The 26,738-nt window shown below is 42.2% G+C and overlaps 1 protein-coding gene across 1 annotated transcript in view; it reads right to left on the bottom strand.

Annotated features, from left to right (window-relative positions):
- Positions 1–26,431, bottom strand: part of mafa (MAF bZIP transcription factor a) — an 82,930-nt gene extending 56,499 nt beyond the window's left edge. Inside the window, exons 1-2 of the mRNA XM_069173787.1 lie at positions 25,089–26,431; positions 17,165–17,230 (exon numbers count right to left, since the gene is read on the bottom strand). Of these exons, the coding sequence (XP_069029888.1) occupies positions 17,203–17,230; positions 25,089–26,056 (996 nt within the window). The 5' untranslated portion in view covers positions 26,057–26,431 and the 3' untranslated portion in view covers positions 17,165–17,202. The remainder of the gene's footprint in view (positions 1–17,164; positions 17,231–25,088) is intronic.
- Positions 26,432–26,738: the final 307 nt, after the last annotated feature.

Here is a 26,738-nt window from a genome sequence, read left to right as displayed (position 1 = left end):
TTTACTTAAAAGAAATCCAGGTTGACTTTTGCCTTTGCATGGATTTGAACACTGGTCTTCCACTTGTTTGTTCCATCCAAACACCCCTGACCTCCTTGGCGAGGCGTAACCTGATCCCGACACAATATCCTCTAGTGGACTGATGGGTGTATTACACACTTTGGTCCTTGACATTTGCAGGATCACTGTGTCTTCTATACGGATTCCTGCGCAGCATAACCATTATCTCGCCAATGTGTAGGCTTTGCTTTTTTTCTCTTAAGATGCAACAGCTGACTCAGATTGATGGGAAACTGAGGCGCTAGACAATACATATAGTAAATATTATAACTGCACCAGTTTAAAAAAAACTAAGAAATATATGGATTTACAGCATATACAGGAGAAAAACTCAAACTGCATTTAAAAAAAAGAAAAAAAGAACAAGCCACATGAAAGCAGAAGAGGTCTGGATATGATTTGGACTCCGATTCAGAGCAGTGAGCTGGCTGTCAGACAAACAGCGTTCAGTCTTGTCAAACTCTAACAATCTACAATCCACATTAGTTTCTGGCTCCCAGCCAGCAGTGACAGAAACCTTTCATCAATGCCATTCCTCATCTGTCCTCAGAGTCCCATTGTCTGCCGTGTTTGGACTACTTCAGCTCTGATCTCAGTTCAGACCAACATATAATACAGTCACTGATGTACTGAAATCATAGTCTGTGTTTACATACTGTACACACAGTTTATTCTGAAAGATGCCATTAAATACAACCCATAGAATAACATAGACGGAGTGAGCACAGAAAGTGACATGACAGATCTTATTTCATTTTCCTAATAACTTATCATCTGTCTGTGTTATCACCTCGTTAGCAGTTGCGGTCCCCTAAATGAGACGCACGTCACACTGATTCGTACTTTGCAGCCCTCCTGCCCCTCTCGAGGAGCTTTGAACTGGGGGAAAGGTCTGTTTGATCTCAACACTTATCTTCTTCATTTCTGTTCTCTTATGTGGTACTCACCAACCATCACTTTGATTCGTGGTCAGACTCAAGTCAAGTGCATTAACCACATATGACACAGACGTGTACATTTTGCTGGGTAAACATACACACAAATACACACACCATCAAAACGAAATAGTCCTTTTGCAAACCTCAGGCGGGCTGAAATTAGTGTGTTTGTTTGCCAGGTGTTTAATAGCGTTTCAGAAAGTGTTTGTTTGGCCTGTCATCATGTGCTGCTGAAGAAAATACCAGCATACTGTCGTAACTGCTGTGTTACGTATTTCAACAAGTCCAGATCCAAATCATTTTTTTTTCTTTTGCCAGAATGACTCATTTGCTCAGTATTCACTCACAGACAAATCTGTAAATTGCTCCCTTTCTTGCATCCAGATGTCCAATCCCATAATTATTCCACTTTCAAGCTAAGTTGTACGCTAAAACAGAATGACTCACAACTCCTACAACTACTCTTGAAAATTTAAAATTGAATCACTTTTGCCCAAACAGAGAACAGAGCTGTAATCTCTGCATCAAAACCAATGATTAAGAGTTGCTCCTTTAACAGGCTTTTGTACAATGTTTATTTTTTATTTTCAAATTAGCCTTTAGCTTAAAAAAAAAAATGCACCCATAGCCTTGCACATTTACAAAAGCTACTCTCTGTGTCACAATTTGTTCAGCTATGGCATGATGATTGGATTTTTATCTGTTCTCTGCTACATTCATGCAATGTAGGCAGAATGGAAAAGACAGGAAACCATCCTGTGATTTCAATTCACGTTGACACATATTTCCAATATGGTTACCTCCACAGCCACTTTGTAGGATCAACATTTAGACAGCCTAAAGTAGCTGTTTGTAATGTGCTATGCAAAACAAAACTAATCCAAACAAACAGTTGACAAACAACTGGTGCCCTGGTTTAATGCAGCTATTCTGTGTATAAACTCACAAAGTTATGAAGTAATCAGAATTGAAAGGAAAGTGTTTATTACTATCTTTAAAGTTTGTTAGAAAGCTGCCTTAAAACTGTTCTCTAAAGCTACCAGACGTCAAAGAAACACCGAAATAAATCAAATTAGACAACGTATAACGATCGCACAATACAAATGAGGGTCAGTGAAATTGAAAACATACTTTTCCTGCTCTGTATCCTATTCCTGTTCGCTAGCTCTGTGCATCTGTATGTGAAATAGATTCTTATGCCATCCAGAGTCCTTCACGCTGCTTGGTGGCGTCGTCCCTAAATATAAAGGAAGGTAAGTATGCATGTAGATTAGGTCGAGCGCAGGAGATGCACCCCTAGAAGCAGTTGGCCTGTTTTAGTGGAGAAAAAATATTTTCTGTTGGAGAACGAGAAGCACTGGAGGGCAGGTTTTTCTGCAGTGTCTGCAATAAGAGTGTTAATTTCTGGAGGTATCTCCTTTCGAGGGGGGGAGGGGGGGTTGCTGTTGTTAAAGACTAGGAGGCAAGAAGGGGAGTAGGGAGGTTTGGGGGATGCTGGGGGCTCCTGGTAGCAGGTTATCTGTTTAAATAAAGCCTTGCAAAGCTGTGTGATCGGGGAGGAAAAACACACATGCAGAAAAATAAATTCAAGGTATCCCTGCAGACGCAATCTCATGCACATGCATGCATAAAAAGCAACACAGTTTAGAGGTTAACATGCAAGAGGTCACACACAAACAAGCACAAACGGTATGTTTTCTTTTTTCCCCAGAGCATTATGACTTATTGTTTGTCTGTTGTGTGTCAAACATGTTTTATAGAGAGTTGAGTTTCTGTGAGCAGACGCAGGCAGCACTGGGAAACGAGCAGATTTATTTTTGTGGTTTTGGTTCTGTTTTTGTTTTTTACTCAAACAGCAAAATTACGACAATAAGCACGAGTTTACCATCTCGAACGCGACATAGACATACAAGACATTTCATAGGCCAAAAGACCAATAATACTAAAATAAAATATAATTTAAGTTTCCTTTGCTGCTTTGATTACCCCGAGTGTGAGAAGTAATGAAATACATGAGCTTGTGCTCGCTTAGTATCCACTCACTTATCTTAATGTCTGCAAGAAACCCAGAGGCAGAAAGAGAGATGGTGAGAGAAAGAGAGGAAGAGACGCCGACAGACACAGAGAATGAAAGTGCGGTAGATAAAGAGTGGAGATTTCAGAGATAGCCTTTAGCAGTTCAGCCATGATGGTGGCTGAACACAGCTGTCAGACCCAGATGGTGAGGTGCTAATAACATTCAGAGTTTTGCAGCGCACCGTTTATTTTCTAATAATAAAACTGTTAGCGCTTGCTAATAGCATAGCCACTGCCTGCCAAGCACACGTTCCGGCTGACACTCATACCACTCCGCTGCCATTTACGTGCCGTACTGCCGAGCCGAATGGGTCTACAGTGGGTCCTTACGCAGCCGGAGAGAGAGGCACACACACACTCACACACACACACACACACACACACACACACTCACACACACTGACCAGGGATTTACTCTGTGTAACCACGCAGATCGTAACAGTCATGCAAATGTCTTATAAACATGAAGAAATAAATACACATGGAAAGGTGAATGTAAACACACGCTTCCTTATGAACACATTTGAGAAAACACATTAGGTGATTATTTATTAACTTGTTTCAAACATAACCCTGCGTTGTGTAGATGACTTTAACTCTGGAAAACATCAAATTCAAATAAAATATGACTTAATGTGAATATAACTTACTTCTGAGGAGAGGCACCCTGTAATGATTAGACAATTTGTCCTGTGATCACCTTTCATCCACTCTTTAACAGAGGCTGCTGAGGTGTTCTTGAGCAATCAACCAAATCCACTGCAGACAGATACAGTATCAGACTACAGGGTTTACTTTGCTTTGGCAGACGATTATTCAAAAGCTGTTAAAACATGTAAATTAAAAGTAACTTTTTGCTAGAAGGTAAATATTAATATAATTTCAGAAATAAGAAGTCATAGGAACAGTAATCTAGGTGCAAAAAGAATGAAACCTTCTAATATATACAGAATAAGTAACATTGTGGAACAAGTATCCCAACGTTTTTTTTTTTTTTTAAGAAAAATCAAATTTATGAATGGCTTGTGTCTGGACAGTAGTTCTGGGCAGAACACCCAGACTCCCAGGGACAAACACAAAAGGTGCTATTCTGCAAAAGCGCTGACTCATCACTGTGCGCCCTACAATAGAGAGCTACTGTGGTGTGACACTATGTCAGTGACCCTAAAATACTGCTGTTTCTTTTTATAGACTTTCCCCTTTTAGGTTAGATCGATTGTGTGCGGCCGTATCTTATTCAAAATTATCTGAACACATTTTTACCCTCGTGTGTTTAAAAATAGAGATTTATTTACTTTTATTATTAGCTGACATTAGGAGATGACAGGAAGTATGAGGTGAGAAAGACAAAGATCCCGAGGTGAACCTGTGACTTATGTATGCCTCTTTATAACCCCAGCTCATGTGAGAATGGTCACTTACAGTATATATGAGCAGTTCATTAACTTGAAGTGCGTGTGTGTGTTAGTGTGTTAAAGAAACAGAAAGAACAAGCTGCGTTTGTCAGTATCATACTAGGTTGTTTCACCTCACAACTTATTTATTTAATATTTCAACAGGAGCCAATTTCCCGTTAAGTGTCATTACAGTGTTTCTGCACACACGTACGCCTGCAAAGTGCCACAATTAATTGGACTTCATTTCCGGGAGATAATTTCCGACGGTTAGGCAGGCTGTAAAGGCACATCACCGTGCGCATAATTACATAGGAAGGCAGCAGCAGCCAGCAGAATTTATCTTCCGCCCCAAATATGAGAGGCTGGTGAGTGGGGCTCCGCTACAGCCTTTGAAGAGGCATTTATGTCTGTATGCTAACAGTCTCTAAATGAGCTAGCACTGTCATATCACTAAGATGCAGCTTCATTTAGGTTTAAACTAACTGAGTCGGTGCTTCTGTATCACCAAATCCCTCAAAATATTTACTGAATGAATGAATTACACAGACGCTGATTTGATTTACATCATCGTGGTGGACAGAAAATAATTCAAACAGGACAGAAATGACAAACCTGAATAAGAAAATAAACCTCTTAGAGCATACAACGTGAATTAACTTTAAATTAACTCTGTGTATGGCACCGGGTCTCCAGCTGTCTCATGTAGCTGAAAGCAGAAACCTGTGTCTTGGGTAATTGAGCTCCCCTCTGCCAGAGTTATCATTTTGCTTATCATTATGCAGAGATGTGTTACCAGAAAAGATTATTTCTAGCTGGCTCATGAGTGAAATCACCCACGGCACGGCGAGGTTTGAAATGGACAGTGATAAAGACGATATTTGAAATGTGTTTAGGAAAGGAGGAGCGCCAAGTGTCACAGCAGGGGGGCTTTTGTTAGAGGTCTTTCCAGTCAGTTTGTGGAAAATTGGAAAAGAGCAAAATGATGAAAGAAAGATTGTTGACTTAAAAAACGAAATTAAATGATTCGTGGAAAATCTATGAGGTGGATGAAGCACTCGTAGGTTGTTAACATGGGAAAATCTGGTGTGTGTGTGTGTGTGTGTGTGTGTGTGTGTGTGTGTGTGTGTGTGTGTGTGTGTGTGTGTGTGTGTGACAGAAGGTTCCGGGGCTGCTGTGTGCAGTACCGGCTGGCAGGGTGGCTGTCAGAATGGCCCTGTTTCCTGTGTCAGCTCTAAAATAGGTCCAAACACAGCAGAGATGCACGACACACTCTGGCTATTTACAGCACTCACACAGTGTGTGCGCGGGATGTTGCCAAGTGTATAGAAGCAGACGCACTGTGTTGTATTGTATCTGCTTCCAGACTGAAGAAAATAATGTAGTCACGTTTAAAAGCAAATATAACAATGCAAAAAAATGTTGCAAGGAAATAGACAAAATCTTATGTGGATTTTTTTTTACACACATTGAAATGTGTGTGTGTGTGTGTGTGTGTGTGTGTGTGTGTGTGTGTGTGTGTGTGTGTGTGTGTGTGTGTGAGTGAGTCACGCCCTTGACCCCTCCATATGTAGGTGTTGTGCGAGTATCGTGTATGGTAGGGGCACTGCGCCCCGCTTATGTCACTGCACCCACCTCCTGTTCACTGGAACGATGCCCTCTGTGTGTCCGTGACAACCAGCAAACCTCCCAAATGACTCCGACACGCTACCACCTTGCTGCCTTGCTGTGGGCATAAATCTTTCCATGTGCACAGGTAAACAGATCCTTGACACTCCAGTATAGAGGAGCAGGTTATTGCATAAATTTGTGTTCACAAATTTTTGTATCATTTGGTTGTATCCCACATTGACTATTAACAATGCACAGCCAATTTCATCTCATTTAAACAGTTCTTAGAAAGAGCTAGTTCTCTGTGTTTGTCCAACCTGACCATGAAATACTGCTGTTTTGTTCCGACCTGCTGGCGTCTCATACATACGCACAAGATGTCTTACCTTTCAGCATCGGAAACTACGTGGTTAGGTTTAGGAAAAGATGATGGTTTGGGTTTTAAAAAAAAAAAAAAAAAAAAAGTTTTTTTATGTAAGTAAATCATGTTGATTAAATTAAATATTCCACGCAAGGATATTGTAACTTACTTTTGTTACTTGGTGCTTTCTCATGGACTCTAATTGTGGTCTCTCAAGTAAAAGTCCTGTGTTTGTGCCATCCTTCCAACCAACCTCCCGACACAGACTCTGTCACTCTCTCTACTCCGTCACGTGACCTCCCTCCTCGAGCCGCGCTCATCGCACCAACGCCGAAGGGCACCTTGTCTCTCTGACGCCAACAGCTTTGACAAAACGTCCATATTTGACGCCCTGGGACTGACAGCGAGTTGTCTCTCTCTTTTTTTTTTCTCATCTCTTTTATAGAACACACTCTGGTGGTGGCCATTTGGAGCCATTTGTGAATACAACTGTAGCAGATCACTGTTTCACACTTGACCCAATGCTCTGACACTAGGCTACCTGAAACATTGTGACACACACGCCGCGGACCTTTTCCCGACAGTTGTTGAAGTAAATCAGAAAAATGTCAGTTGTCAAGTGTCACATCATGTCAACTGCCAACAGTTTAACTACAATGATATCACTGTAGACTGTATGTGAAAAAGTTAATCTGTCTGTGTAACCATTGCTTTATTATTGTAATACTTAGTCCCTCACTTTCCTATGATGTACGTTGTTAGTTACGGTGCCTGTTTACCCACAAGACCAGCTCAAGTCAAGTTGGACTCGATTTAATTGTCATCACACATTTGGCAGTGCCTTGTTGCCGCCCTACTGTTCCCAAGCAATGCTGCATGATTTCATCATGTCCCATCAAAGATGCTTTGCAAGATGCCTCACTCGCGATGTCACTTACACAAATAGAATTTTTAGTAATTTTGTCATTACATGTTTGCCCACTCCATGACTCTTTTGAGTTTTATCCGCTGCTATTTTTAGGTCCGCAAGTAACCTCCATAAATAGAGACAACATTATGTTTCAGGGTCTGTTTAGTTTCGCTTTGCCGCTCGCCCACACTTTCTCTAGTGTGCGCTCCTCTCTTTCGCTTAGTGTTTTTTTCGTCAAAATTTCCATCTCTTGATTCAGTTAAAAAAAAAAAAAGATTAACGAATATTTCTCAGTGAGGTGGAAAACAGAGAGACAAGACCAACAGATACATGATACAGTATGAAAAACTATGTCAGTGCTAAACAACAAAACGAAAGCCACACTTACACATAAACACACACGCACATAACTAGTGCATTTTCCAAAACAAAACAAGAAACAGGATGAGTTCACAGTTTAGCTGTTGCTCAGTTTTAGGTGCGGTTGCTGCCCTTTCATATACGTTGTTCTGTCTGTCAGTCGACCTGTGTCTTCATGTTTGTGTGTGTGTGTGTGTGTGTGTGTGTGTGTGTGTGTGTGTGTGTGTGTGTGTGTGTGTGCGTGCGTGCGTGTGTGTTTGTGGGTGTTTGTGGGTGTGTGTGTGTGTGTTTGTGTGTGTGTGTGTGTGTGAGCGTGTGAGCGCATGCATCTGTAAGTGTATGAGCAGGAGGAAGAGCTGCAAGTGAAATGAATTGAGTGGAGAGGAGGCAGCCATATGGTAGTAGCTATCAGTGCATTCTGTCAGTTTTCAGTCATGAGGGCCTCTCATGCATCTGGCTGAGGAAGAGGAGGAGGAGGATAAGAAGGAGGAGTCGACTTATCTGGGAACTGATAAGGCAGCTCAGGCCTTTCTCAAATTATACAGAAATTATTTTAATTGCTTGTGAGAGCAGCAGAGCTTTGAATTTTATCTCCCTGTTTCTGCTTGCCTGCATCAGTTTCTCTGTCTCTCACAATCCCACCCCATATGGCTCCCCTCCTCCTCCATCCTGACTCGCTTCACCTCATTGTCTATCAAGTTTTCCCCAAAATATCTTTTTATGCGCATGCAACTGTCAGCCTCCATCTGGGGCTGCTGAGAAGGGATTGTGAGTGCTTATTTCTTTCAGTGTTTTCTGTGTGTGTGTGTGTGTGTGTGTGTGTGTGTGTGTGTGTGTGTGTGTGTGTGTGTGTGTGCCTGTGTGTGCCTGTGTGTGCGCTTGGAGCGTGTTAATATACAGAGGTCATGGTGTCAGTGTTTAACACCCAGGCATCACATGACCAAGCTTTGAACCAGAAAAGGGAACCAAGAAATCTTATCTCAGTCGATTTGGGTGTATGTGTGTGTGTGTGTGTGTTTATATACACATGCATGTCTTGTGTGCACTTGTGCTCCATGAACCAGAGAGCTCGGGTCAGATGCTTCCAGTGTTGGGCTTAAAGTTGCTTTGAATGGGCCAGGCTGTGCTCATCTTCTGTCTAATCTTGCTGCTCTGGTGAGTGTAGGGAGGAGGAGAAAAAAATCCATAGTCTTTTCATCCTCCTGTGACCACTGTGCCTGTGAGACAGCAGCCGTGGGAATGGAGATGGATACAGGCAGCCCTGCCTCTGACCTCCCTCTACTCCAACACAAGGGTGGAGATAAACAGGGCCACAAGGATCGCTAACATCTTTCTTTCTCAGGCACACACAGTCACTTGAGCGCACACTCATACCAGCACACACATACACACACACACACACACACACACACACACACACACACACACACACACACACACACAACGCCACAGACATCTCATTAAAGCAATAGTAGGTGATTGTTGCAACAGCAGAGTGCCACTGGGAGAGAGGTCTGTTAGGGATACTATCAAGAGACGAGGGAAGGAAATGAGAGTCAGTGTGCTGGTCCTGTGTGCAAATCTAATTCTGGTTTGGTGTACGTGTTTGACGTATGTCTAATTTTGACCCAAAGGATTCAGTCACAGATCCCATATTAATACGTATTGGCTGAATCATTATGATAATGTAGAGACTAGAGAGTTAATAAAATAATTTATACAATACATATCTAGTACCCAAAGCGTGCACGTGTCAAAGTGAAAATGACTTGTTCATATGAAAGTTTATGTGTACGTCCAACAGTGAGAGAGACAACAAAAAGAGACTGCTGAGAGAGCGAGAGAGAGAGCGAGAGAGAGAGAGAGAAAGAGAGAGAGAGAGAGAGAGAGAGAGAGAGAGAGAGCGAGCATACGGCAGGCAGTTCATCCTAAATTACTCTTTCCTCCTCTCTGTTTCCTGGGGATTTTGGAGTGATACTCCCCTCCTGCTCCCTCGCTCCCTCAGCTGTCACAACCCGTCACCACAACTATTCCACTTCAGCCGCAGGGACGGAGGGAAAGCTTTGTCCCTCTCCATCACCCTGCTTTCACAGCCCTCTCACTAATGGCAATTGTGGCATACAGGGTTGTACGATGAGAATTCACTAGGTTTTATCCTTATACAAATATATATTTTTTTTAATTTATTTTATTTTATAAAATGTTTTAACAATGACCTATTGGTTTAAGGATACAACAGGAAACTAGTGTTTTACTGCAGAATGTCAAATTGGAAAGTAAACACAAAACCATTCCTCTAGTCATGGCTGATATCCATAGAGATGCATGTGTCTTATTATGGTTTGTCAGGGGTCATTAGTGTAATCCAAGCAGACATAAGTTTATACTGAGAGAAGTACGCCTTAGTATTCTCTTTCTGTTTGTGTCTTTTTTTTTTTTTTTTGTCTTAGCGTCTATATGCAGCCACTTCCGATAATGTAATCCTACACTGTTCTCCGCTTCTTGCAACCAGACACTATCAGCTGTGAACTCATCACTCTCCGTTAATGACCAGGTCACAGAGAGGAAGAAGGGAAACTAAACGAAGAGCACTGCAGAGTGGTGAAGATGTGTTGTATGTTGATTAAGGAGGCTGTGCACAGGTGTGTGATGGAGATGAGAGAGGTTCTTAAATTCCACAAAAGCGTGAGTCAATCAGGACTCTGCATCTTCTGTTTCTGTCCCTGACACAACGTTCTTCCGAAGGGTCTCTCACCCTCTTTAATAAAAAAAAAAAAAAAAGAGAGAGAAGTGACTACTGAAGTTCACAGTCTGGTCAGCCTGGCGTGCCTGTGTTTTACTTCACAGAGTAACCTCCCAACCTTTGGCCATTAACCGAGCACGCCTCTTTGACAGTAGTGACATGTAGAAGTGTGCCGCTGCCCAGCCTCCTCACTTTACACTGCATTGTGTCCACAGAGAGCTACATGTACTCTCTAAGGGTGACACTACCCAAACTCTGTAATTATAAAACGGACAGAGCATTCCTCAGCCTGGTTAACCAGAACTATGAGAGGGAGGGACAAATATTTACCTCCCCCACCCCTTCCCTCTGTTCCTCCTCCTTTAACGCACCCCCACCCCAATAATTTAAGAGTAAGAGCAACTCAGCCTTGTAAACACAATAGTTATGTCTGCGCTCACAGAGCCATGAAGCAGACATACAGGCTCCACTACCCCTGCAGCTACTACTAATACAACCTCTCCTCTCCTCTCCTCTCCTCTCCTCTCCTCTCCTCTCCTCTCCTCCCCTCCTCCTCCTCATCCTCCTCCTCCTCCTCCCCCCCCCCCCAACCTCCTCTTCTTCTCCCCCCCCCTCCTCCTTCTCCTCCTCCTGCTCGCCCTCCCCTCCCAACAACAGATTGCCTGCAACAGACCGTCTAGGAAGCGATTACTTGCTTAAGTTGTCAAATCACAACATTTGGCAAAAATAAAATGTGAGACAGTGAAACAGAGTACAGTAGAAGTTATTTTTTTCTTAAAGTAAAGGTCCAGACCTTTTCAAACTTTGTTGTTCCACTTCTCGCATCCCTACATTGGTTCCTTGTTAGGTAAAGAATAACATTATAAATCCTGATGTGTTAAACTGTTTTTCTTCTTATATTAAAGCCCTCCTCTCCCCATATCACACTGACAGCAGTCTGACTCATTGAATGTAGAACTATAAACCTGTCATTGGCCGACTATTTCAGTCACCGCTCTCGTTCCTTCACACTGTCTGTGTTTTTACTGCTGCTTTGGGAACCACTACAGCAGCTTCTGAGTTAGCAAACTACATGGTGAAAATGGAAAGTTTTGACAAAGATTTGGATACAAAAAAAAAAAAAAGGCAAACCTGTTCTGTCTTTGGGATTCAGAAATTTGTAATAGCAGACTCGCTTCCCCAAATGTTTCACTGAAACAAGTAGCTTAACGCTGCCCGAGATTATTGTGATTTGTTTAAAAAAAAAAACCACACAAACAACCCAGGGCGTTTTTTTTTTTCCCGCTCCATGAATGATATATGGGTGCACCCAGACCATTCTCCAGCGCTGCCACAGCACTGTTGAGATTGCTCTGTCTATGTGAGACTACGCTGACTGAGAGCAGAGATCTTAGGACTAATCGCTTTAGAGAAGGCACAAGACTCTCTGAAGCTGCACCCAAACAATGGGATGCTCTTCCTCCGACCATACGATTCTCCCTGTCTGTTGAGATCTGTTGAGACTCATTAGCCTTTAAGTGCCCCCATCCTAACCAACACAGGCATTTCTTGAGCTCTCTGTAGGTCTGTGTTGTCTCAGTGTGCAATGTGTGTTTATGTGCTTTTATAGCGGTGATGTATTATTTCATTATTGTCATTAATAATGATGTTGTTATCAGTATCGTCAACCTGTCTTTTAGTATTTTGTCTCGTTACTTTTGCATTGTGTTCCTGCTGTACAGCGCTTCATTCAAATCTGCTGTGTACGGAGTGTTATTGAAAAGTCGAGTTAAATCAAATGGTGGCCGAGTTATACATCTAAAACTATGACAGTAAACCGCTTTCATCAAAACTGTCTCACAGACACATATTTGTGCTGTACACTGATTCAGTAGGACAGCCTTGCAAAGCTGAAATCAATAAATTAGCGAGATATCAAGAATACATCAGCAAATTAAGGAAGTCTGTATGTTTATTAATGTGAGATCAAATATTGTTTTAATTGCAGAGGGAAACAAAAGCCTCGTGGCTGCAGAGCTCAGACTACACAACTGAGGACATGTGAATGTGTCTCGTGTATTAATAGGATTGTCCACCAGACTGTTTGTCTTAACACTTTGTAAACAGTGAAATAATATCTTTGGCTTTAATTTCTGTGTCTGCGCATGCATTATGGTGATCCTCGATCCTAACATTTTAATTGAATAATAAAAACGAGAATAACAACTTTTGGTCCAAGTGTTCCTGTCTGACGACGAGAAATTGAGGAAATTGTATTGTTGTCAGAGGCTATTTGTGTTTGACGTTAACAGGCAAGCACAATGCATTAAGCCTGGAATGTAAGTAATGTGCACTTAGACATACAGCCCCAGCCTCAGTGTGTGGACAGCATCGTTTAATGTGCAGCCATAACTCTGTTAGGCTGCTGCTTCTCATTGCCTTATTTCTCGCCGCTTCTTCTCTCTCTCTCTCTTCCCATTGTCACTCTCTGTATCCATTTCTTAAATGGTGCACTAGTGTGAAAGATGAAAGATGAGAGAGGACGCTGCAAGTCTCATCAGAGCTGTTTGCTTTGTACCATTCTGTCTCCCTCTGGTCCTGTTTGTCTGAGTGAAGCAAGACACTGAAAAAATACTCCAGAAACATTTGATATGACGCAGTGGTCGACTTTAAAAAATATGGAGGCATGTTGTGGTTCAAGAGTGAAGCTGAACTCGATCAGTATAAATGCCGACTTGGCTTCCACGGAGGACCCCGCAGCCTGGGTGAATGACTGTAGGAGCCGCTGTATGGCAGAATGAAGTGTGTTCATTTCCTTATTTATTGACTCACTTGCTTTTCTCTGAGTGTTTGAAATTAATAACAGCCAGCAGAAATCAGACAGAGGGATGAAAATCAGCACTTTCCCTGCAGTGAAGCCATTCATCAAGCTAACGAGGGGGAGAATAGGAGTGGAGGAGGAGAGCAGGGGAAATGTGACGTTTGGAGAGGGAGCGGAGAGCGGGAGGGAAGCAGGTGCAGTGTGAGGCAGAGGGAGGGGGGGGGGGAGGGAGGGGGGAGGAGGAAGGGGGGAGGGAGGGGGAAGGTAGGAGGGGAGTGACGCTGGGAACAGAGGCAAGGGGAAGGAAGCTAAGTTTGTTTGGGAGGAGTGTCATTTGGAGGATAGCAGGGCAGACAGAAGAAGAAGAGGAGCTGCGTGTCACTCGAAAAAACAGGGCAGAGATAGAAAGAAGGACAAGTTTGACATTGGAGTACAAATAGAGATGCAGACTGTTTCCTCCGGACTGAATGTTGACATATTTTCACAGAGATCAAGTCAGAAATCACCAAGCCATCGAAAAACTAACAATGATGTGTTTGTACACGTTTAGCTCCATGCCTTTGCTAATTGCTGACGAGTGGATCTTGCGGCTTCATGTTCGCATTGGTTCGGCTCTTTGGGCCTCTGTTGGTGGAGACCGGACGTTCCTTACAATCAGCAAACTGCTCAAACAGTCCAACAGTGATGTTTCCTTTGAACAGCTTGTGATGATGCAGAATGAGCTTCGAAACTTAATTCTCGTTCACGGTTCCCATCAGCAGTATGTTACTTCCTTTCACTGATGGGTGACGGTGGGTCTGCCCTCAACGCAAAGACTTCACCTTGTCATGGCTTTTGGTCTCACGCTGCTCCGCCTCCCCCACAGTCCACCAGAGACCCAACAGTATCTCACACCCAGGGCAGGGCTGACTAAGCACTTACCACCAAGCCTCTCTTCTATGAGCGAGAAAGGAGCGCCATGCTGAGAACTCTGCCACAGGAAAATAATTAGCAAAGTGGAGCTCTGCCCAAACACCCTGGGCTAAATCTAGCAGCACTTCACAGTCAAATGGAGCCATAAATCTCACTCTTCCTTTTCTCTGTTTATGTGTTTGCTTCCTTCTTTCTTTGCTCAGAAAGTATTATTTTCCCAATTTTGAAGTCTGAGCAAAGTCTGCAGTCACAAGTCTGAGCAAAGTTTCATCTTTGTGATCACACATATTCATTTAACAATTTATTGCAGTCATGCATGATTAATGTACGATAACTGCATGTGACGAACAGTGAGTTTTTAGTCTTCTGATCAAAAAGCGCTCAGTGAAAGCCACAAGCTGATTTGCACTCTTTCCTCAATCTGAGCCAGTTCAAGCTGAGAAACTTGTGCTTGATGTCCTGTAATGACGCAAACCTTGCCCATCTCACTGTACATGGATATCTGTATTTTTAACTTTAAAGTTAGACCACAGTGTCTTTGGTCACCAAGGCTAAATATAATCAGCTCCTCCTGAGTGGTCTCCAGTTTCTCACTCCTTTCCAAGAGGCAGGTGGAGCAGAGAGGAGGAGGAGGGGGAAGGAGGGATAACACGCAGTCTTGAATAAATCATCCCCCGACTTTTGACCCATATGGAGCAGGAGGTTGTTTTTATACTTCTGCGCTGGCCCCCTTTCTCTCTATGGCCTCTGCACCCCTCTTCTGTCTCTAATTCATTTTCTCCTCCACACGACAGGTCAATCTGGATCGATTTCATCTGCCCTCAACAACTGAGACCAACATCCTGGCACCCAGAAATAGAGCTCTCTGTGATAGAAGAGCCTCTGACCAACCATTACCATTAGAGAGCCGTCTGAGAAGGATGGGGGAACAAAACTATTTTGAAAACATTCAGAAGACATAATTTAGTGCGCAGATGAACTACACTGACAAAGGTCACTTGTTAAGATGGATGGTTGTCATGAGATGTGATCTGTGGGAGATACTGCTTCAGCAGGTTTCACCCAAATCATCTTGCCATGCACAAGTGAGGGTGACATGGCTATTGGCCTTGCCTACCTGTTACAGTTTGCTCATGTGATCACTCATCTACACAGAAACACACACAAGCATGCTTTTTCCCAACCTATATTTGCACTCCACTCTCTTCCTCGCAGCCTCTTTCACACACTTACAGTGCATATACACACACCTGCCGTTTTATCTTTGTCAGCATATTCTGGGTCCTTCAACTCCCTGCTGGGCTCTGAACTCCAGTGTCTCTTTGCATGGCAAACCCCCGATGTGCGCCTACCTTTACAACACGCACTCACTCGTCGAAGGTGAGGCACACTGGCAGCTTCCTAGCATTGTTAACTCTCTTTATCTCCACACCAACTCCACATCTTGCAGAGTAAATACATTTGTGACTGGAAAAACCTTCTTTCTCTGGGATTAGTGGGTAGAGGCAGTGACACAGTGTCCTGGTGGTGTCTACGCAGTCCAGGCTGGAGTCAGGACACTCTTTCCCCAGGCAAGGACACCAAGACCTGGCTCTCCGTCTCCATCACTCAGCTTGTCCTCCTGGAGCTACGTGGCCAGACTGCTCATCACCCCACCCCCCTCCCCCCTCTCCTCATATGCATGGATTTGCATAAAACAAAGACATGGCTCTGCCTGCAACGTCTGCCACGGTTGAAACCGCTAAGAACAGGATCGACCAGACCACACCGCACGCAGCCCCTCCAAGCTCGGCTGGCAGGTTGTCAGAGCGCAACATCAGTATAGTGCGGCGGCTACGGCGAGGCAACTTAGATTTACGAGGCTGACTAAGATAGACACCCTCATGGTTTTCCACTTTCATTCGTTTAACATCCGTTCCCTTGGCATTGTTTATATTCGACACCCCTCAGCAGTGAGCAGAGGGCACCTAATTCACAGTGATGACGTGGGAGGAGAATCAGAGCACTTAAAACACTTCATCTAAAGATGATTTGTCCTTGTCTTCCCTGATGGCTTTTGTCCTGCTTCCCCTCCTAAAGTTAAGTGGATCTGGAGAAAGGCCAGCTACTGATCCCACGCCCCTCTTACACACAATCAAGTAAATAACAACAAATAAATGTATACACACACACACACACACATACATATAAGCTCAAATCTTCTGTCATTCTTATGTGTCGTCACCACACACACCACAGAGGTTTTCTGTGGACCATCCGTGAAACCATCACAGAAACAGTTAGGTTTGTAATATACATTTGCCCAGGTTCCTGTCCTTTCTCTGTGAATTGATTTTAAGCCCAGAAGCTTATTCTTCACTCTTCCTCTCTCCTGTTGTCTGAGACAAAAGACAAAATCTGAACATGTAATTTACATTTGAATGAGTAGCTATAATCTGCTGGCTGCGCTGTTGATCCTGGACAGCTGGGAACTTCATATATGTGTTGTGTGTGTGTGTGTGTATAATTTTTCTTTTTCGGGGATTTTAATAAGGTGGTAAATACATACAATACCAGGCAAAGTCACTGTATTGGAGAGTTAGAGAGAGATGTGATGGAGAGATATTAACAACATGAAGAAGGTGTGTGCTCTTTAGCATATGAATAGGAACTGACAAAATAAGGTACATTTTGTTTCGGTTATTGAAGCCATGTGCATTATGCTTGAAAAAAGTCACTACTATTTGTGATGACCATATTCTGCTCTTTTTAATATGCAAGTCGAATATAATTTAACATTGATTTGTGTTTAATTGTGCTATAATAGGAAAATACAAAAAACATGATCGGTAATAATACTCCATATATTATAATCATGTTTGATAGTATGTGTACAGCTGGGATAATGAAGGAGGGATATTTTATAGATTTCACAAATCCTACCTCACTCACTGCTATAATGTTGAAATAACAGGAAAAGAAAAAAAATTCAAAAAGCCAAAGGAGATCAAGTGTTTTACCTCTGGGGTCCGAGGGCGCGGAGGAATGGGGCTTGAAATCACAGATGGAGGAATTTTCTTGATGACCTAAAAAAGTAGAAAAGATTGGACAAAACACATCAGAGTAGATAAATGAATATCAAGGCAAATAAGCATGGTGTCTCCTTTTGTCCCTCTGCTTTGTCTCCTGTGTGTGTCACTCTTTGCCACCCTGTCAAACACACACACACACACACACACACACACACACACACACACACACACACACACACACACACACACACACACACACACACACACACACACACACACACACACACACACACACACATCCAGAGCCACACAAACAATCACAAAGAAACAAGTAGACCCATTCTGAGTGTGATTCACTCTCACCTTGTCTGTCTGGTGAGATACAGTACATGTATCATAGTAAGCGTTTGATGCGAAGGGAAATGTAAAAATTTGCATGCAAATAGATTCCACAGGCAGAGCCCATGCATCAAAACACTGAAACCGCAAGAGACAAAACTAAAATATCTAAGCGCACAGTGTGCCATCACACTGAAAAGGCAAAATATTTTAATGGCAAAGCCTTTATTCCTGCTTATTCCATTAAATTACATAATTAATTGTTCTAAAAGGGGAGAAATTTATCGTGCAGACAAACAAATAGTGGAAGAGAAGGTCCGTTTTCCCGACTACGTCCTGAATGTAATTTTCATAAGCACCCCTAACAAAACACACATTGAGTTATTCATATCCCCTATAAATGTTACTACACAAGTGAAAACAGTAGTTTAGCGCTGAGCTCCCTGATGCCAAGCAGCGCCCCTTTAAAACACGGTGGAAAATGACAGTTGTGGAAATACTTTGCCAATGCACTGCAGTGAAGGAAATTTTAAATCACTGTATTTTCAAATAAATGCCACATAACTCACCTCTGCAAAGTATATAGAATCTGCAGGAGAACAGCAGTGATGCAGCGCAATGATATGTGTACTGCAGCAGAAAACACGGCATTGCATCTAAATCACAAAGTGTGAACTTTCATGAAACAAAAATCAAAAATTTTCGCTGTACTAAATTGTGCTCAGTAAGAAATACTCGAGAGCAGGCATGGTGCATAGGATTATATGGAAATATGTTATTTATATTGTAAAGTAGGCTTTATTTCTCCTGTCACTCTTGTCATTCTCTATTGATCCAATATTGATTATTGTTGAAATTGTCTATTGATTATTGTCTTGCTAAATGACTAAATCCTCCTTGGATGTGTGATCTCATGTGCAATGCTCTGCTGCAGATCCACATTTCATGGTAACATGCTTTAAAAGTTACAACTGCGGAGACAATTGACCCATACTGAGGAAAACTCTAACATGATTTTGATCATATAAAAGGTTTTTTTTTATTTGTAGAAATGAGACACTTAAAGGAATGGAACTTTAAAGGACTATTCACTTCTTCTTCTTCTTCTTCTTCTTCTTCTTCTTCTTCTTCTTCTTCTTCTTCTTCTTCTTCTTCTATTAACTGTTACCTTTTGCATAGGCACTGCTAAAAGATGATGTTGCATTTATTTAAGTCACAGACTGTTGGTTTGGGTCCATTTACAGACATATAAAATTACCCCAGCAAGTCCCTACCACCTCATTACCAACATAACCTGCAGCCAGTCTTTCAAGGACAACTCTCTAATGACACCACGTGTATCCGCTTAATGTCTATTTGAAGCTCCCTCACTGCCACAAAGAAGGAGAGAAAACGTATAGAAAGAGCAAAGAATACTCTGACAAAACAAGTAACTTAATTGATCCCTGAAGTCTATTTAAGTCTGCGTGAGTGTTTCTGTGCTGCACCTCTCATATACTCTGCAAAGCTAGAAGATGTGTTGTTGTTTTTTGTCTCTGTATCTGCTGTGAATCTGGACAGACCATCCACAGATGTGGCTGCCACCTGGTTGTGTTGAAACACCTGACTGCTGTTACTGTTAGCTCCCTGTTCATCCCGTGATCTAATCCTGCTGTTTTTCAGAACCGAATACACTCAAAATGTTTTGTGAATTCACATTATTTTGAGTTAAAATAATCTTGTAAATTCACAATTTAATGGAATACATGCACCTGTGACCAGTGCATGAACAAGCTGCAACCATGCAAACATGCAAATGATTAAAACCACAGAAGGAAATAATGTGGCAAACTTCAAGCAAAAGTTGATCTGCTAGAAGGACAAGCAAATAAAAAAATGTAAAAAACAGATCTATTTAAAAAAAAAAAGAAAAAGAATTATCTTTACATTATATATGTTTTAATGAACCCCAATTAAAGTCTAAACTCAAGACTGACACTGAAAGTCTTATTTCAGTGCACCCAGTCTGAGTCAGTGGATATGTAGTAAGAGGAGGAACGAGTTTTGCTTAAATATTACTGGTTGGTTTGTTGTGTCTTTGCAACACCCACAATACAAAGCTTGAATAATGTGGGTGTGAGAATAAAATTAACTGTTCATCCCAGGAGTCACACACCCTACTGGACAATCCCCATTACACTGCTGTGATGAGTTAAAATAGTACAAAGACCGGCTTATTTCTTTTTATCATCCCTATGTCCACCTAACAGTGACTGTAGTTTTTTCTGTTTAGCTACATAAGGTGGAAAAAAAACAAAAAAAGAAATGTTTGGCAGCAGGAAACTAAACCTGCAAGGCTGCAGCCGAGTGCGACGTGTGCCCCGCTCGACACACTTTGTGGAAACACGGGTGCTGCATACTGCACGTAAACACCTTTTGTGTATTTTGCCTACCATTTACATAGAGCTACGTTATATTTTCATGATAGCTAATAATGTAGTTTTTACATAGTGAAAAAACAAGAAATCCTTCTTCTAAAAATGGGTCTTGACCTTAAAATGACTCTTTTTGTTAAAATGCTCTGAAACATCAAAAGTGTGCTGCAAGAGTGACTCTCTAAGACAGGAAATGGGTGAAAAAAAAATTGCCCGTGAGTAGTCTTAGATTTACTGCGTACTGTACCATGTCGGATGTGCATGTACATCTCATCCAGTGGGTTCTGGGCAGAGGAAATGAGAATGAGTTCCCCAGGGCAGGGATTACTCTAATGACTTTGAGAGCAGCCTTGTGCACTGTAACTTTTGACCTCTGCTCAACGTCTTCTCCAAAAGAAAGCAAGAGAGACGCACACATGCATGCACAGACACAGACTCACACATTTACACAGGGGAGCGCACATTTTACCTACACGGGAGCTAATGTAGGCCGGTGTGAGTTAGAACTCACAGAATCAAACACAAACAGCAGCGCAAAGATCGCAGAAGAGCCCTTCCTACCGCTCCGTCTCCAGCCTGTGAGAATTCAGACCCCCAACCAGCCCTTATTTTTGGTTCTGTCAACTGGCATACTGCAACTTGAGTGAACATTGTGCTGCATCTTATGCTGTCAACCCGCATAGCGCCAACGTTCCACATGAGTGCATCACTGGAAGATCGATCGTTTTATCACTTACATAAGCGATGCGCACTGGTTCCACAGATAGAAGAGGAAACATCTTTTTGCAAATTAGATCTGTCGTCACGCTCATGTCATTTAGCTCAGAGACTCAAGTATATGAGTTACAAAAATGCAAGAGAGAAACACAATGAATACCATGCTGTGAACCCAAAAGGTGGGGAGCAACTCTATGCCGGGCCACCATTGGTATGTCTGTGTGTTTGTGTTTTGGTTGTTGCATGAAGAGTGGTGTGTATATTTTCATGTTAAGCGCATGGACATTAAAGGTCTAACTGATCTATTCCAGTGAGGAAACAATCAAAATAAACAGAGCAGCCTTAAAGAGAAACCCAAGTTTTCATTTTTTACATACCACTCAAAACACATCAAAAAGCCCACCACACAAATGCACTGCCTTTAGAGAAGCAAAGCTCAACTCATAACTAAAGAGGAAATTATTTTCTCTTTGAAATGGCGAGTACAGAAAGGCGTACTTTTAAAGGGGGGGAAAAGCAAACAGTTATCCTCCCTGAAGTCATTCCGCACATTGTTGTGGTTAATATGAAGTATCAAAATATAGCAGCGCCACTCCTTAGATCAAATAGATGTAATTAGATAAATTGATGAAGAAGGAGAGCGGCTTGGCTGTAAATTGCATGGTGTGTGCATGCTAAGACCCAACACTGGCACAGATGCACGGAGCTGCACTCACGATTTATCATCTCTACATCGCAGGAGCCAGTGGCCCACACCACTATTAATCATCAGCAAAATCATTTAATTCAGCCCAAGCCCGACTATTGTCTCAGTCTCTCCCCTCACTCTGGGCAAATCAGCCACCACAGCAGCAGCACACACCTCAGATGGGATACAAGTGTCGGGTTAAAACTCCCTTTTTTCTTTTCCTCTTTGGCAGATGGTGCAGAAGATGGCATTTTTAAAAAAATATATTTAACAAGTATGAAATTCATATCTGCAAACACTGCTGTTTGTAGTATAGAATAACACTTGGTCACTTTGGCTTTGTTAACACTCGGACAGCGTGTTTAATTTTTATGAAAGGTGTCCTTTGTGTTTGTCCTTTGCTCACAGCCGTGTGCACACAAATTGTGGCTAAGTTGCAAAAAGCTGACGAATCCAGATTGACTCTGTCCTCAGAAACCTTAGTGTTTCTTCAAAGTGTATTTTGGCCCATTGGTCTTCCTGTTTCAACAAACAAATTGTTCTCGAACAGTGAAACAAGATGCCCACGAGGCTATTCCTTGTCCCAGAACTTACAAAAGAACTTTCCCTCTTGTGTTTCAGCAAAGTGGCCTCTTCAGTTAATGCACCAGTGCAGTACAGCAGTTATGTTGAAAGAAGATGTCTAAACAGCAACTGTAATGCAAGATTGGGTACAGCAAGCGCGCAGGCTCTGACATAAATTGGCACCTTCTCCGTCGCCCCCTCACATGCCTGACATGGCTGTGCCCTCACTGCACCCCCTCTCCCAGAGCACAAGGCCAACATCCACACCCACTGACGAACGGGATAAAGTCGGGTGAAATTGGGAAAGCCAAACGATGATGACATGCTAATGACAGCGAGCACACGGTGTCCGAAAAACACGGACAGCGGGAACACCAGACTTACACGGATCAGGAAGCAAAGAAAGTGAAAAAGAGCAAATGAAGGATGCAAATATGGAACATGCAGAGCCACGAGAAATTCCCATAGAGATGTCATCATTACTGTCATTCAAGGAAACACACGTATACAACATTCACACTGTAAGCTCACAGACATGCCAGCGCACACGCACACACATGAGCACTCACATAAGCACACACACATGCAGAAAGAAAGAGACTCACACACACTAATCACAGATCACAATTTACAATAAAATTAACAGGATGAAGTTGTCGGCTATAAAACCCCACTGGGCTTCCATAAACACAAATGAGGATGGAATTGTCGGAATAAAAGATTTTAAATAGAGTATGCAAAGATAACATTTTACTATATCTAATAAGAAGAATGGAAAAGGAGCCTAAATTATGAAAGAAAAATGGCTACAAGTAAGATTTCAGTCTGAGTCTAAGTTTTGAGAATTTCTCACTCAATTTGTAGTTTGAAAAAAACATTAAATCTTTATCGGACAATACTAAAACAGAATTCAAATATAGTCCACCGTGTGTCTTACTGTGCTTTCATTAAGTTATCTGTAACACCAGACGAGCATCTCCTAATTTTTACATGCAACACCCCTTGTGTTAAAATAAATGAATTGTCAGCCTGAATTGATATCTACATTTATTTCTTTATCTGATTTTTAAATATAAACATAACTAATATGAAAATCATGTTTCTGATTGGTTCAGAGTGGCCCAGTCTTAAAATGGTGTTGGAAGAAAAAACATTAAAAAGGGGCAGCCACAGCCATTCTAAACAGTGCTAAAATGTGGTGCAGTAATCTCCATCAGATTTTCATTCTATAATGTCATTACTGTACCTTTCAAACACAAAAGAAAATATTCTCAGGACAAGTCAAAAGAAAAGTGAGAAACTTATTGAAGACAGTTACATACATTTATTGCATATCATTTAATTGTATGAAATGAAAAACGAGCACATATGAACATCACATATGGTTAGTGAGTGAAATAATTTTGCACAGCAAAATATATTTATATATATACTATATGTAAGATGAAAGATTAATTAACATACTTTCAAGATTTATTGGCGAATGATACTCCCTCGTTTTGTACATGCAGGGTGGCAATCCCTGACGGTCTAACAATGTCCAGACATTATTGATTATAATAATTAGTTATTGCTTCGCAATTATTGAGTTCGTTTAAGACAAAACAACAGTCTCTCCTGAACTGATAATAAAATCTCCATATGTTACGATTAGGTCGTAACAGAATGTCAAACGTATCTTCTTGAGAGGTGGAGATTTCTAACTTTTCTTTAACTGCCACAAGACAACAGGCGAACATTTTTTTTTTTTTTTTTTTTTTTTTTTTTTTTTTTTTTTTTCAGTTCAAAATACTCCAGTTCGTTGAAGAAACACAGTTCCAAAAGCATGGCAAATTACTTTCTGCTTTGAGAATGATCTTCTCCAGTAATACTTCTTTTTAAATACAATAATGAAACGTGGTAGACCAGAGCTCTCACACTTCGGTTTAAAGCACATGCTGCAAAAGCGCTGTTTATGCACTGCACAATACTGCTCACTGTATAAATTGTTAATTGTTAATTATTAATCTATATGCTTTAACCTGTAGCACACGTTTGCACCTTAGATTATAAAACTTTGTACTTAAATTATGCTTTAAAAATTATTCAAAGGTTGACAAATGCACAATGGAATATCTTTAAATAACAAGCAACAGACTACACTTCCAAGAAAATGGATTGGTGATTTCCTTAACAGTGAAGTGTTTTCTTTCTTTTCCCCTTGCAGGATCCCCGCCGACAAAACTTCCATCAGGAATGCATAGCGCATTCACTGCAGCCTATAATGACAGCCGATGGTGGTGCACTTCAGCACAGCTGAAATGCACGTATAGATTACAAGGGGGTGGGAAGTCCTGTCACTTTTTTGTCGCTGTCCCAAAAAAGTGAGGAGGCCTTAATGAAGTATGAATGCCATGCTGGAGTCATCCGACAAAAAGGACATCTTCAAGCACAGAAAGAAAAAAAAGAAAAAAACCCGTACATGTCCAGCATGCAGGGCAGTTCAATAACACATCTCTGTCAAAAACAATAAACAGTTTGTCATGAATATAGTCTTTTGTTGCTCAACACAATAACAAGCAAACGCATGAGATGAGGTGGCTTCAAACGGCAGGCTCGCAATCCTCCAAGTTTGGCAGACAAAAAAAAAAAAAAGAAAGGTAAAAAAGACCAAAAACATATTGTCGATGGGTGCAGGCTTGACAGGAATCTGTACACTGAATTCAAAGTAAAATGATGAAAAAAAAGGGGAAGCTGATGAACTTCAAATGGGTATACTTAGTGCTTACATGCACACCTCGTATACTGCGGCATGAAGTTGGATCAACTTTCAAAAATCAAACTGCAAATCTAATGAACAGCGACAAAAAAAAAAAAAATCTTGACAAACAGGCGATGCATAATATACTGAGTATGATAGCAAAAAAGTAGATGAAAGTTTTTTCAATATGCCTCTCCAAAATTAAAAACACGGATGATAAAGCCCTCCAAATCTAAAACAGTCTGGTGAGGAAATTCTTGTTTTCAAAAAAACGTATAAAGTAAAAAAAAAAAAAAGAAAGAAAAAAAAAGTTGACAAATTAGTTCTTGGTCTAGTCGGCTTTGTGCCAAATTAAAAGATACAAAAAAAGTTTCACAATGAAAACTGTTTAAGCGGGGTGATAACTCATCAGATATTGTTGTTTTTTTTTCGCGATATGTCGAGACTCACATGAAAAACTCCGGGGATGAAGGGTTGTTGTCACTGCTGGATCCATTTTCTCTGAAGCCGTTGCTGATGAGCTTCTCATACTTTTCTTTGTACGCGTCCCTCTCCCGGACCAGCCTGGAGATCTCCTGCTTTAGGTGCTCGACCTGCTGGATGAGTTGCGTCTTCTCTCCCTCCAGGACGTGCCGCTGCTGGACCCGCTTGTACCGGCAGGACTGAGCGTAGCCTCTGTTCTTTAGGGTCCTCCTCTTCTGTTTCAATCTGATCACTTCTTCCTTGCTGACCCCTCGTAGCTGCCGGTTGAGCTCCCGCACTGACATGGTCACCAGCTGGTCGTCTGAAAACCGATCATCCAAGCGCATGTGTGGGTGATTTGTTCCAGAAGTGCCGTTGGACTGGACGCCGGGTGCCTGGTGGTGGTTGCTGCTGTGGTGGTGATGGTGGTGGTGGTGGTGTTGACCTCCGTTCTGAGCTGCTGCCGCAGCGATAACTGCCGATACCACCGCCGCGGCGGACCCCATCTCTTCCCCGGCCATGGTGCCTCCTGCTCCGGCTGCGCCAGCAAACTGCTGGCCCCTGGCATAGCCATCGAAAGACTGGAGCTGGTGACTGCTGTTGATCAGCGCCTCGACTGCGTCTTCGGGGCTGAAGCCCAGCGCTTCTGGATTCAACTGCTGTTGATAACCGGACATCCAGTAGAAATCCTCTATGTGTGTCTTCTGCTCGCTCCCCGAGCCCGGACTGGGCGCCGAGAAGCTTGGGGAAGGGGGCACCGAGCTGCAAGGCGTGCTCATCGGGGTGGAAGACAAGGATCCCCCGGCGATAAGGCGACTGCACTGGCTGATGTTGCGATCGGGCTCCACCGGCTCCTTTTTCACTTCAAACTTCATCAGATCGAAGTCATTAACATATTCCATGGCCAGGGGACTGGTGGGCAGGTCGGAGTTGCTCATTGCCAGCTCTGATGCCATCCTCTTGCTGCTGACAGTCCTCCAAACGGGGTGAAGAGCAGCTGTCAAACTGGGTTGGTTGGGAAGAACGTTAGCCAGTTTGATTTTTAAGCGTTTGTCTTGAAACTGAAAAACGAGGTTTTCAGCGTCCTTTTTGCAGCCACGGACTTGCAGGCGTGAGAAGAGTTTTTCTTTGCTGAATCTATTGCACAGACACAGCAGTGCCGCGCGCACGAGTAGCGGAGTCCTTTTTCAGCATGTGAAATTCGGCGGTTTTGTATTTCAAACATTTAACACTTTACGGTTTCTTCATGAATACATTACGCAAGCGGAGAGGGAAACAAGCCGAGAGTGAGGGAGTAAATGCAGCCTCGCACGTTATAAGCCGCTGACTGGTGGGGCGATTTTTTTTTAGTGGGATCACAGCAGATGAGTTTAAGAGCATTGTAGCTGCCCTGACGTCAGGCTGGAAATGGGAAATTGACTCGGACGAAGAGCCAATAGGGTCGCACACTCCGAGAGCTAATTAACATATTAGTAACCCACAGAAACAAAACTTTTCTCAACTGTCAAAGGCCACCAGCTGACTTGTCAGCTGCGACATAGAATCTTTTACTACTCCGGTCGTCATTTTAATCTCCGATTATATATTAAACTACAATTTAGCTATTTTAGTTTAACTTATTTTGACGTGAAACAACGG

The sequence above is a fragment of the Embiotoca jacksoni genome, unplaced genomic scaffold, assembly GCF_022577435.1.
Source record: "Embiotoca jacksoni isolate LCO1_2020_lvr unplaced genomic scaffold, fEmbJac1.0.p SCAF_6, whole genome shotgun sequence".
Taxonomy (NCBI): Eukaryota; Metazoa; Chordata; class Actinopteri; family Embiotocidae; genus Embiotoca; species Embiotoca jacksoni.
This window is presented reverse-complemented; position numbering and strand designations above follow the sequence as displayed.